The sequence below is a fragment of the Apaloderma vittatum genome, unplaced genomic scaffold (assembly GCF_000703405.1).
Source record: "Apaloderma vittatum isolate BGI_N311 unplaced genomic scaffold, ASM70340v1 scaffold21146, whole genome shotgun sequence".
In the NCBI taxonomy this organism is placed as follows: domain Eukaryota; kingdom Metazoa; phylum Chordata; class Aves; order Trogoniformes; family Trogonidae; genus Apaloderma; species Apaloderma vittatum.
The window spans coordinates 18,084-29,274 of NW_009720385.1; the positions used below are offsets into that span (position 1 = coordinate 18,084).

The 11,191-nt window shown below is 48.6% G+C and overlaps 1 protein-coding gene across 1 annotated transcript; it reads right to left on the minus strand.

Moving 5' to 3' along the window:
* Window positions 1-84: 84 nt before the first annotated feature.
* On the minus strand, window positions 85-9,111 carry RFFL (ring finger and FYVE-like domain containing E3 ubiquitin protein ligase). The gene is made up of 6 exons (XM_009871004.1): window positions 8,924-9,111; window positions 4,442-4,846; window positions 2,463-2,546; window positions 1,913-2,120; window positions 834-857; window positions 85-266 (listed from the first exon to the last, which is right to left on the minus strand). The coding sequence occupies exons 1-6, from the start codon at window positions 9,107-9,109 to the stop codon at window positions 85-87; spliced, it is 1,089 nt and encodes a 362-aa protein (XP_009869306.1). The 5' UTR covers window positions 9,110-9,111.
* Window positions 9,112-11,191: the final 2,080 nt, after the last annotated feature.

An 11,191-nucleotide genomic window follows, 5' to 3' on the forward strand; every position in this document is an offset into this window, starting at 1 on the left:
CTGCCCTGATATTGTAGCCACTGCGACCATTTCTTGAAGAGCAGACGAGGCTTCAGGGCAGCCCCAGTCTCCCGTGGGGGCACTTTAGGCCTTGAAGACGTGCACGGCCCTGATCACGTACTGCCTGCAGATGGGACACTCGCTCATCCGCTTCCCGCACTTGGTGCACGTGACCATGTGGCCGCACTCCAGCAGGACGCAGTTGATGGGGGCGTCCATGCAGATTTTGCAGAGGTTGTCCTCCCTGCCGGGGAGCCCGGCACCACCTGAGGAAACGAGAGACCACAACTGGTGTGAGACAAAGAAAGGGACGTCGGCGTTGGGCAATCTGTGAGTCGGCTTTATCAAAGGGCTTCCCTAACGTACTTCTGCACACTGAAGGTCTGAAAGAAAACTCCCCTTGGGTCTACACTAATGTGGATATATCTGCTCCCTCAACTGGCAAGAAGTGGAAAGTTTTTGCTTTTACACAGTAATTTCCAGGTGATGAAAACAGAAACACTGCTGAGATTCTTAGCAGTGAGGCCAATGAAGCAACATGGGTCCCTCTTACAAGTGACAGGACAAGAGGAAGCAGGCTCAGGCTGCTCCAGGGGAGGTTTAGGTTGGACATTAGGAAAAACTTCCTCACCCAAAGGGCTGTCAAGCCCTGGCTTGGGCTGCCCAGAGCAGAGGTGGAGTCCCCACCCCGGAGGGATTTACAAGCCGTGGAGATGAGGTTCTCAGGGCCACAGGTTAGTGCTGGGCCTGGCAGCGCTGGGTTATGGGTTGGACTCGATGATCGTAAAGGTCTTTTCCAATCTAACTAATTCTAGGTAGAAAATATCACTTACCAGTTTGATCGTCTGTATCAGAAACTGCAAATAAGAAAAGAAAATTATCTGGTGAGATTAAGAGAAGCTGGAAACAAGGTTTACTTGAGCAGTATTGTTAAGCAGGAGCTGGAAGCCCTGAAAGGAGATTACTAAACCAAAACAGCTTTTGCTGATGCCCATCTCTGATCAGGATCACTTGTTCAACTGGAAAGAAACTTTCTCTTTTACTGAGCTTACACCATCGCTAACGCAGACAAAGCAACATCACAGTTTTAAGACCGCCTTGGAATAGCTACGGTGTTTGGTTTCCCAGAACTGCACTTTCAGTGCCCCTTGCACCAGTTTCTTTGGCGTTACACAACCTCACCAACACGGCCGAGCACAGCCGAGACACACCCACAGGCAACGGTGACTAAGAGAAACGGATACGTTCTGTCAAAAGCACAAGATACAATGAAAGAAGAATATAAAACCAAAGCCATTGTCTTAAATCCTCCATCATTCACAGAGAAGAAAGCTTAGTGAGAGATGTTTCAGAAACAGCAACGCTGAGACCCATCTATGAAGCCGAAGTCGTAAAATATGTCTCTCCTGTAAATAATCTGCAAGTCTCTGTCTTTTCAAACTAATCACTAGAACTGCAAACAGGCACCTGACAAGGGAGATGCATCCTCTGTCCCCTCACCCAGCGATGGCAGGAGCAGGGAGAGCCCAGGGGAATGTTCTCGAGATGAAGATGACGGAGGGAAAGCACAGGGAACCACAACTGCTCAGCAGTGGGAACGGCTGCCACGGGGGCGTTTTCCTGCTCGCTTTGCCAGCAGACCAGAGCTCAGCCCCACGCTCAGTCACCCACCTGCAGTCCCGCATCAGCGCCTCCGCGGGTGACGCAGTGACGGGCACAGAGGGCGCCCATTTCTCACTTGTTCTCAAATCAGCGCAGGTGGTGGTGAACAGAGTTCAGGTGTTTGCACTCTAACACGTGCAACACTCCTGCCTTTCTCCTTGCTTTCACGAACAGCAAGGTAAGATGAGATTATTTCTTTCTGCAGCTGGGAAAACCTGAGAAACAGGCACACGTTTGCCGAGTTTCTTACCTAGATGCTGAAGGTCTTTCTCTTTATAAAGACGAGTCACCCTCTCTAGCAGCTCCCACTTTTCACAGCAGCCTTTGTAGTTGACGAAGTTGCGAGCAAGAATTTCCTTCAGCTGTCGCACAGAGAGTGCATGGATGTCTCCGACGCTCGTTAGATCCGAAAGAGAAGCCTTCCTCCCCTGCACCAGGTTATCTTCTGAGTCAGTCGACTGAAAGGGAACAAGGATGGAATGATTCTCACCCTCACCACTTAGCACTACACTTTAAATCTACTTTCTACAGGTGCACTAGCAGGAATGCATGTTTGGATGCACACAGAACTCAGAGAATTTCTCCACGTATCAGAAAAACAAGTGCTAGGATGGAAATAAATCATTTCTGTTATTATAGCGCCCAAGTGACACCAGCTGTCTCTGTAGGTGGAGGACAAGATGATGCCAAAAGGAAGGGGTTGATTGGGTCTGCCAGTCTGAAGGACTGTTCAGCCCCTCGAATCTCCAGCAATGATTCTGCTTGGCATTCCCTGACATCTCATTCCAGGATACACAAACCTCTGTCTCCTCCTCTGTTGGTGCTTCTGCTGCATTCTCAACTCCTGTCAGATCGACTGGGCTTGGAGGCACGTACCCATTTGCCTACAAGAGGAAATAAAGCTTTCACCAACAGCTTTCAACCACCTGTGCGTGTCCGAAGGAAAATCAGCGCGACGGCTCAGCGTGACTGCAAACCTCGCCCCCTGGAAGGACAAGCTGCAGCGCAAGGGAAAAGGGAGGCACCCTCGCAGCAGGTATTGCCTGGGCAGCGCTTACAAAAACAAACCTTCAGCAAGTAAAACTTTTTCAAACAGAAGTGCAGCATCTGACCCTTTAAAGCCCTGCTTTATTCAAACCCTGGCAGAGTACTTGTACAGTAAGATCCCACGATGCTTTTGTGAGGCTGGAGCAGGAGGAGACTAAATTTATACACGCGTGTGTACATATATACACATATACACACATACACACACAGGCAATCCTTCGCTGAGCTGTTTCAGTGTGACCTGGTGCGACACCGCAGCTCCGACGGCACGCTGGCTACCAGCACGAGGTTCTGCATGAGCCTCCTGCGTAACCCAGCTCAAAGTCTACAGGTCATCTTCAAAGCAGCCACCCAAAAACCCCTCCTGGGTGGGTTCTAGACTGGACCAGCAAAAACAAAGCTGCAGAACGAGAAGGGGCCGTTGCTTTGAGCTCTTCATTAAACTGCAGTGTAATTCTAGTCAACTGGCCCTCAGCAGCTATCGTTCCCCTCTGTGGTTTCCCTGCTGACAAAGCAGACTGTAATGTTACCATCCTACTTATGTACGCGGTGACTTGTTAATATTTACAAAGCAGAAGAGTAACAGGAATGGTGAGAGAGCCTGAACTGTAGCAGGATGTCATCCATGCAAGTAGAGGCAAGAAGTTGAAACCTATCACGGGACGGTACGGGAAGAGAGCAAAGCTGAATTTGCTTGTAAAAATTGTAATGGCAATATCCAGAACACCAGAGAATTTAAAGGCCTCTTAATTTGTAAAAAGCATCTTCCCAGGAAAACTCCTCCTTTGCACTCAGATCTATCTGCTGAGGAAGCAGAAGGTACCTGCACTTTCACAGGGAACTGTGCGCCTATTAACTTCGTAACAGGACTAGGAGCAGATGTCAAACACTGAGTAAACTTGCCATACCAGAGAGCAGAAAGGCAAACAAAGCAAAGTCAATAAAAAATAATTCAGTTCAAATGCCCCTGACAAGGTTCGTCAGAACCGCAGGGTTCACCACGAACTGAAGCCTTAACAACAGCCTTGGGGTTTGCCTTCTGTGGATCTAAGTGCAGAAGGCGGCAAAAATCCCACTCATCTCGCAATCATCTTCCTCATCAGTTTCAGTTCCAAAGTCGCTTTAAACTGCACTCACTGTCTTGCAGGCCAATTAAAGAGCAATAAAAATCATCTCCTCTGATGCCTACCCACAGCTGTCACAAGGTTGTCAGCATCGACACCCACGACAGAGCTGTGCACCAGCGCAGACACCAGGGACCGGAGGAACCGCTCACAGGAGGACCCCGTGGGAATGGCAAGTGTGGAGCAGAGCACCAGAAAAAACACATCTCGGAATAGTGATGTTCTTGGAGTGAGTGTTCAATATACTCCGCTGCCCACCAAAGTCAATTCCCCTGGTGCAGGAAGGGAACAGCACATCCCAGTTGGTGCCAGCGAGTCACAGTTTTACGCAGCAAGGCAGTGTAAATGAACTCGTCTGACTTGCCTCATGATTCTGTAAGAAAGAGTGAGGTCTTCACTTCAGAATTAAAAGCAAACCTAAGAAAAGCAGGTATTAATTGAAGTATTTCATCACCTGTTCTAAGGCGGCCTCTTGCTTTTTAATTGGGCACCTTTAATGTAAAACTTTTTGGTCCACTATCTGCTTGGAAAACCTTGTGCAACATCTTCCTAAATCCAAAACCAGAGACGAATGAGTCTGCAAAAGATGCTTCTGGCCAGAGACTTACCTGTTGATTTTCCTGAGCTAGTGAACTTGAGATGGGATCTGCAGACACTGGAGGCGCATCATGTGAGGTAGAAGACGCTGTGCTGGTCGGTGGGAGAATGACAAAGTCTTGCTGTCCAGAGGCACTAGTACTAAATGGATTTGTTCTTATCTGATCTTCCTGCGTAATTACAGGCTGCTGGCCGAGAATCAGAAAGACCAGGTCCTCCTTCTCACGACACAACTCTGTGGAAATCTCATGGAGTGCCAAGTAGTCTCGCAGGTCCTTCACCTTCATCTTTATCAACTCCTCCCGCTGAAAAGCCGTGGCTCGGAACCGCTGGCAGAGGTGGCAGAGAAGGGGCCCGCCTTCAGGCTGGCTCGAGCAGGACGTACAAAAACTCTTCTTACAGTCCAAGCAGGTGTGCTGGGAAAGAGAAGGGAGCAGAATGAAACCGACCCACCAGGACCTGCGACCAAGGGGCGCAGCGACCGCAGGGAGTGCTCCCCTGCCACCTGCAAACCAAAGTCAGTCAGAGCCCTGATAAATCAAAACCTTCCAGTTTAGGAAAACACGCCAAGTATGTCAATCGTGTTCCTAGATGAGGAAAAGGACTGATCCTGTGAGCAGATCACTGGACACCTCACAGCTCTTAGGAAAGCACTGTGCACGCTCTGTGGACCCAGAACGAAACGTTATATTCTGGGACAGCTCCCTCAGACAAAAGGAGTTTTCTGCACCTTGCTCCAGACCTGTTCATCCAGTTTAAGCCACAGATGGGGCCAGGAGATATCTGAGGTGGCAGACTTTCAACTAAATCCCACCCAGCTGTGCATTGCTTTAGAAACCAACGAAGTATTGCTCTGTGCATTAAGAAAGCTCCAGCATTGGAGAGAGCTACTTAAAAACATCTCTGTTTCATAAATCTAATACTTGTCCACGCACCATCTCCCCCCACCCCCCCCCCCCCCTCCTCCTCCCCTTCTTCCTCCCCTCCCTTCCCCTCGCATTTGCTGCAATCACTAAATCATTTCTTCACCACAAGAAGATAAGGAAACAGCAAGGTTAACAGCGTCTGACAGACATCAAAGAGTTCAACAGTTATTTATGCAACAAAAAGAGCCAGCTCATTCTGAAAATAACGTGCACGCCGCATGCTGGCTAGGTGCTAGACAGAAAGTGTTGGAAGTTTTGGAAATATTAGGCCCCAGATGTTTAAAAACTTTCAGCTCAAATTCTGTTGTTTAATGCTTATACTTTATACAGGTCTGGTCTCATCGCTCAGGGCTTGATTTTCAGAAGTTCCAAGCACTCACAGTCCATGTTGACTTCTGCAGAAACTTGACTGTTCAACACTTTGGAAAGCCAAATTCTACATTTTCCAATGGGAATAGCAGCAGAACAGCCACATTACGCGTCTTTTAAAAAGTCCTGAGGGAAGAAAGAACTGGTTTCAGTGCCGGTTAAAAATGCTAATTCACAGTCTCAGAGGAGACAAGCATCTCTGTGAAACCCTGACCTCCTGGCCCTTCAGAGCTACACACGGGGAAAATACACACGTGGAGCTGGAGAAGCAACAAATACAAACTCAGAGGCAAAGAAAAATTGTTTCCTGAACTGCTTTTAGCGATTAAGGAACATTTTAAACTTGACAGTTCAAAGAAATCAGATGTTTCTCATGTTTTGAAAGGTGCAATCACATGACTCCCTTACATAGGCTCCTTCTGGTCCCCTTTCCAGCCTGGCAGCCCCCTCACCCCACAGCCCCTGCAATCAGAACCCACAGGCTCATTTAGCCCCTGTAACAGACTCATAACGACAGTCAGTGGAAAGAATCACAATTTCGTGCCTCAGCATTTTAAGACATGAAAGTCCCTACCACAGAGAAAACCTCTGGTCATGCAACCTGAAAACCTCACCTCCGAATTGCTGCTTGGAGGCCTGCTGAGTAAAAGGGGCTTTCATCAATCACAAGGCAGGACAGGAAGGGCAATTTCCACACACCGCCCAGTTTTGAGAAGTTTTCCTGAACTTGGTCATTTTAAAAAAAGCATTCATATGTACCTGACTTCTTTAGACCCCAAGACTGAAGGAGCAATCCAGTCTCTCGGGCAGTTTTCAGGGCAGAGACGGGAACTACTGGTTGTGCCTGTGTGTAGGGCGGGCGAACAAACACTCAGAGTAATGGAAAATAACCCTGTTGACAGCAACTCCCCTCTCTCAATCACCCATCTCTGACAGGGGAGCAAGTAGAAAAACTGAGGGGGGAAAAAAAAACCAAAAAGAATCTGGCAGGGGAAGCCTCCCCTCTGCTCTGCTGACTGCCCAAGGGGCTCCAAAGGGAACCTCCGTGCAGGCAAGGACTCTCCGGCCGGAAAATCCCTTCACAAGTACTCGTGCGTTTAGGTGTCACGTCAGCCAGCACAGCACAAGGGCTGCTTTACTCGGCACGGTTTTTGCAGGCAATTAACAGCAATAACCCAAGTCTGCCTTAGTTATCTGAGAAGTCAAAATCAAACCAAGCGTGTCTCTGGCTTAGGAGTTCACCATTAGGATTCACATGATTCTATGAATCACAGAATGGTTCAGGTTGGAAGGGACCTTGAAGTTCATCTCGTTCCACCCCCTGCGTGGGCAGGGACACCTCTCTGCCACCAGCCCAGGTTGCTCCAAGCCCCGTCCAACCTGGCCTTGAGCCCTCCCAGGGATGGGGCATCCACAGCCTCCTTGGGCAGCCTGGGCCAGGGCTTCACCACTCGCATGAGGAAGAACTTTTTCCTTATCTAAATCTACCCTCTAATCTAAATCTACCCTCTTGCAGCTTCAGGCCCTTGCCCCTTGTCCTGTCACTACTGGCCCTTAAAAAAAGCCCTTCTCCAGCTTTCCTGTAGCCCCTTTCACATATCAGAAGGCCACTATTAGGTCATTCCAGAGCCTTTTCTTCTCCAGGCTGAACAACCCCAGCTCCCTCAGCCTGTCCTCACAGCAGAGGTTCTCCAGCCCTCTAATCATCTTCATGAAAGATCACCTTCATTTCTAATCATCTTCAAAGGAAACGTTTCCCCAGCTTGGATCTGAGCCCCAAGTATTTACACACGCACAGCAGCTGTTTGCCACAGGCCAGCATTAAGCAGCTTTTACAGTTTCACTGTATTTGTCGAACTCTGACTGAAGACACCGGTCTCTTCCGAGCAATTAGTTCCAAATGTCGGTGTAAATTCAAACCTGGGACTAAAAGCTCAGGTCACTTCTGAATGATGCTTCCTAACTGGCAGCACAATCACATGATGGTCAAACGGAAGAGAGATGCTTGCAATAAGTCTGTCCAGAGTAGAAGCTACTCCTGGTGCTCTGCTCTCACAGCGAGGCTCCCCGAGACACCGGGGCGAGGCTGAGACACAGCTCTGCTCCGCAGGCTCGGCGGAATGAAGCAATGGCAAGAGCTGAGCTTTCACTATGGCTACTGGTGCTCAGGGTTGGCTTTGTTTTGTTTTTTAAATCTTACACACTAGCTTGCCAGGAGCCACTTCCGTAAGCATGCAAAGAAAAGCATCTTCCTGAAAATGTCAGCCAGTGTAAGGCCCCGAATTCAGAAGGGAGGAAGGGAGGGAGGGAGGAAGAGCAATCCAGCATACCCACTGAGAATGCCTGGCACAGCTTTCTATCAGCAGAGAGGGAAATTTAAAAGATTTTGTGGAATCAGTGTGCTGCAGAAAGCCAAGTTCAAAAGAGTCATCGAAGAGAAGGAAAACACCAAAAAACCTCAGAGATTTTTTACTACTGTGAATAAATTTTACACCCTTTAAAGATGCTTCACCAGTTACTTAAAAGCATCTTATAACTACAGGCTCTATTGAAACGTCCCCCACTCTAATCCTTCTAGCTGTGACCAAAACTCATCATAATTCTTAAGTGCTCACATTCTTAAATCCAGTAACATCCTCTATATAAGAGACTTCTGAAGCTACAGAGTGTGGAGGCTGAACAGTTTTCCCCACTAAAACATTTTTCAAGCAGTATTACAGGAACCACCATGCCCAAATAATGTCCCAGGCAGGGTTTGCTGTCTAATTAAAAGTCTTGTGGTAACAATTATTTTGGTCCATATGCTCACAAACATGGTTTACAAACAAGATAAAATGGATTTGGTCTTTTTTTTACCCCTGTGTTAATGCTCCTTTAAATGACTGTAAGCAGTTTGGCTTTCTTCTCTCAGTGCCCAGGAAAGCCAAAGCTACTGAATGTTAACTACCACTGTTCCAAGTGTCTTTAACTCGGCTGCTAATTGTGAAAGAACAACCAAAGACAGCAGCAGAGGCAAGCTGGCTTTTCCCATACGGCACATCCTCAAGTCAGAGGCCTCTAAAGTGCACTTGTTCCTCTTCAGAGGGTTTCTTCCAGTCCAGAACGTTCCGGACTTGATGGTCTCAGAGGCCTTTTCCAGCCTCACTAACTCTGTGATTCGGAATTAAACTCACTGCCAGAGAAGCCGTTTGGACTCACCTTCCTGGAGAAGCTGTCGAAGTGCCGCCCGCAGGCCCTGCAGCTCTGCTCCGCAGCGGTGGGCGACGGGAAGGAGCTGTAGCCGGGGTTGGAGTAGGCTTGGGCTCGGGCTCCTGGTGGCGACGGCGGCTGCATCTCGTCAGGAGAGCCATCCAGACAGAACCAATTACAGCAGCTTGCCCACATAGTAACTGCAAGCGGAGACAGATACACCTCAGAAACAACACGGGGAACGAGCCGCCAGCCGACGCGAGAAGAAAGCACGGAGCTTGTCCTTCCATTTCCCACCAGCGATTCAGTTCTGACAGCGCGTTCACAAGGTTTGGTCTTTCCTCAACTTAGAGGCACGTGCAAAAACCACACACCCAGTCCAGCACGGTGGGAAAGAGCAAATAAAGTTCAGGATAGTTACTACTGCAATTGCTTCGAGTTCAGAGATTACAGCGAAGGTAAGATAAAATTATGTTCGGTCAGCTGTATGAGCCTCTGTGATCAGGTTTGCTGTTGACAGGCTGTTTCTCTTTCCTGTAAGCTGTCATACGCTGACTTGGGGGTTTTGTGCATTGAGAAAAGCAAACAGAAGCTCAGATTATGTCTCGTACATTATTTAAATGAAATCAGCAGCAAGAACATAAATGGCTGCTCTTAGATTTTATTCTAAATCTCACCACAAATCTGCAGCTAGAAATATAAAAAGATAAAAAAGACAAGGGCAGTGGAGCCACTGATTTAACATAGGCCAGCTCTCAACTGAATTTGCAGCATTACGAGGCTAAATCATCACACAGCAAGCAAATGTCAGTAACATGAAAAAAATCAAATACTAGCTTCCTGCCGGTAACTCACCTGGCAAAACAGCCACATCTGAGACACACCATCACGTCTTCTTTTTTTTTTTTGCAAGCCAAATAACGATATATATACACACACACACTTACCTAAAATCCAAACCATCTAGTGCAAAACGCACTCTTTTGGAGTCTTCAAAGACCACCCATGCAGCGGGATTCCAGAAACACGCTGCTGTAAACTTGCTTTAGGGAGTTTACAAAGAAATCTGAATTCACCTGGGCATTCAGTTTCTAGAGCCTACACCACATGTCATCACTTATGGGTAAACAGAACACAAACCGCCTCCTCGGCATTTCCGCCTTCACACTGGACTCCCTGGACTACGTTTCTTTTATCTCTTCAAAATCAGGTCCATCACTGGTAGCGCCAGACTGCTCAATTTTATAAACTTCTGGAAATAAAACATCTCTCGGCTGCACAGCCCATTCGATTCTCTCGCCTCAGCAAGTCCTGCCGCTGTGAAACTGCAGCTTCCCGAGGGAGGGGGGCTGGTACGAGTGCTAAAGGTTACTGGGTGCAACACACCAATGTCCTGTCCTGTTGAATTTCTCCTTTGAAAAGCTGTGTCTTCTGGGCTGATGTACTGGGAAGCTTTTACAGGTTGGGGCTGCTCCAGTATCTGTAGCTTTAGTGGGCTCTTTAATCCTTTCCAAATCCAGCTGAATTTGGCTCGTCAACGCTCCCGCTGTCGCCGCGGTGGACATGTGCCTTTCACCACGCACAATGGTGAGCTCACCGACGCGCTCTGCCCTGCCGGCTCAGCGGGTTGTCATGTTTAAGTGACAAGCTACAGATTCGCGACAGATAAACGATTCCCAGGGTGACTGATGTGCACGGCGCCGTGGTGCAAACCGTGCTCCAGCTGGCAAACATGAACAGCACAGGACCATGCAGAAAGGAGCACAAGCTGGCTCCTGGCAGGACAGGGCTGACCAAAGGCACAGGGCTATTACTGCAGATATCAAAGCCATCAAACGCCGAAAATCACAACACTGAGGCGGCAGCAACAGGTTCTCCGTCCCCTAAAATCCTCTTGCTGGGTGCCGACGTGAAATTTTAGCGGCATCTCAACCATAGTGCCTCTAGATCCTTTGGAGCTGTTCTCAGAGACCAGAAGCTGCGCTTCCCCAGCACCAGGGGCAGAAACACACCTGGGCAGGAACACGCACGCTCTGCACGGAAAACACTCGGGAGAGTCAGCACACGGCAAAACAGCAGAGCCCTCGGGCTGCCGAGAGCTTTGGCTTACGGTGCATCCCTGTGTACAAAACCTGGGGTCAGCAGTCAATAAGCTGGAGCAGAGTTACTAGTTACAAGCATAAACGAGAATCCGTGAAAAGTTGTACAAGCTCTTGACACACAGGGCTCGGAAGCCTGAAAACATCAGTGGCGTAACAGCAGCGTCGTAGCCCGACG

Coding starts and splice junctions, on each gene's coding strand:
- RFFL (XM_009871004.1), bottom strand. CDS start 9,109: ATGTGGGCAAGCTGCTGTAATTGGTTCTGTCTGGATGGCTCTCCTGAC. Junction 2,121..2,462: donor CAACAGAGGAGGAGACAGAG/GTTTGTGTATCC, acceptor GTTCCCTTTCAG/TCGACTGACTCAGAAGATAA. Junction 267..833: donor TGATACAGACGATCAAACTG/GTAAGTGATATT, acceptor TCGTTTCCTCAG/GTGGTGCCGGGCTCCCCGGC.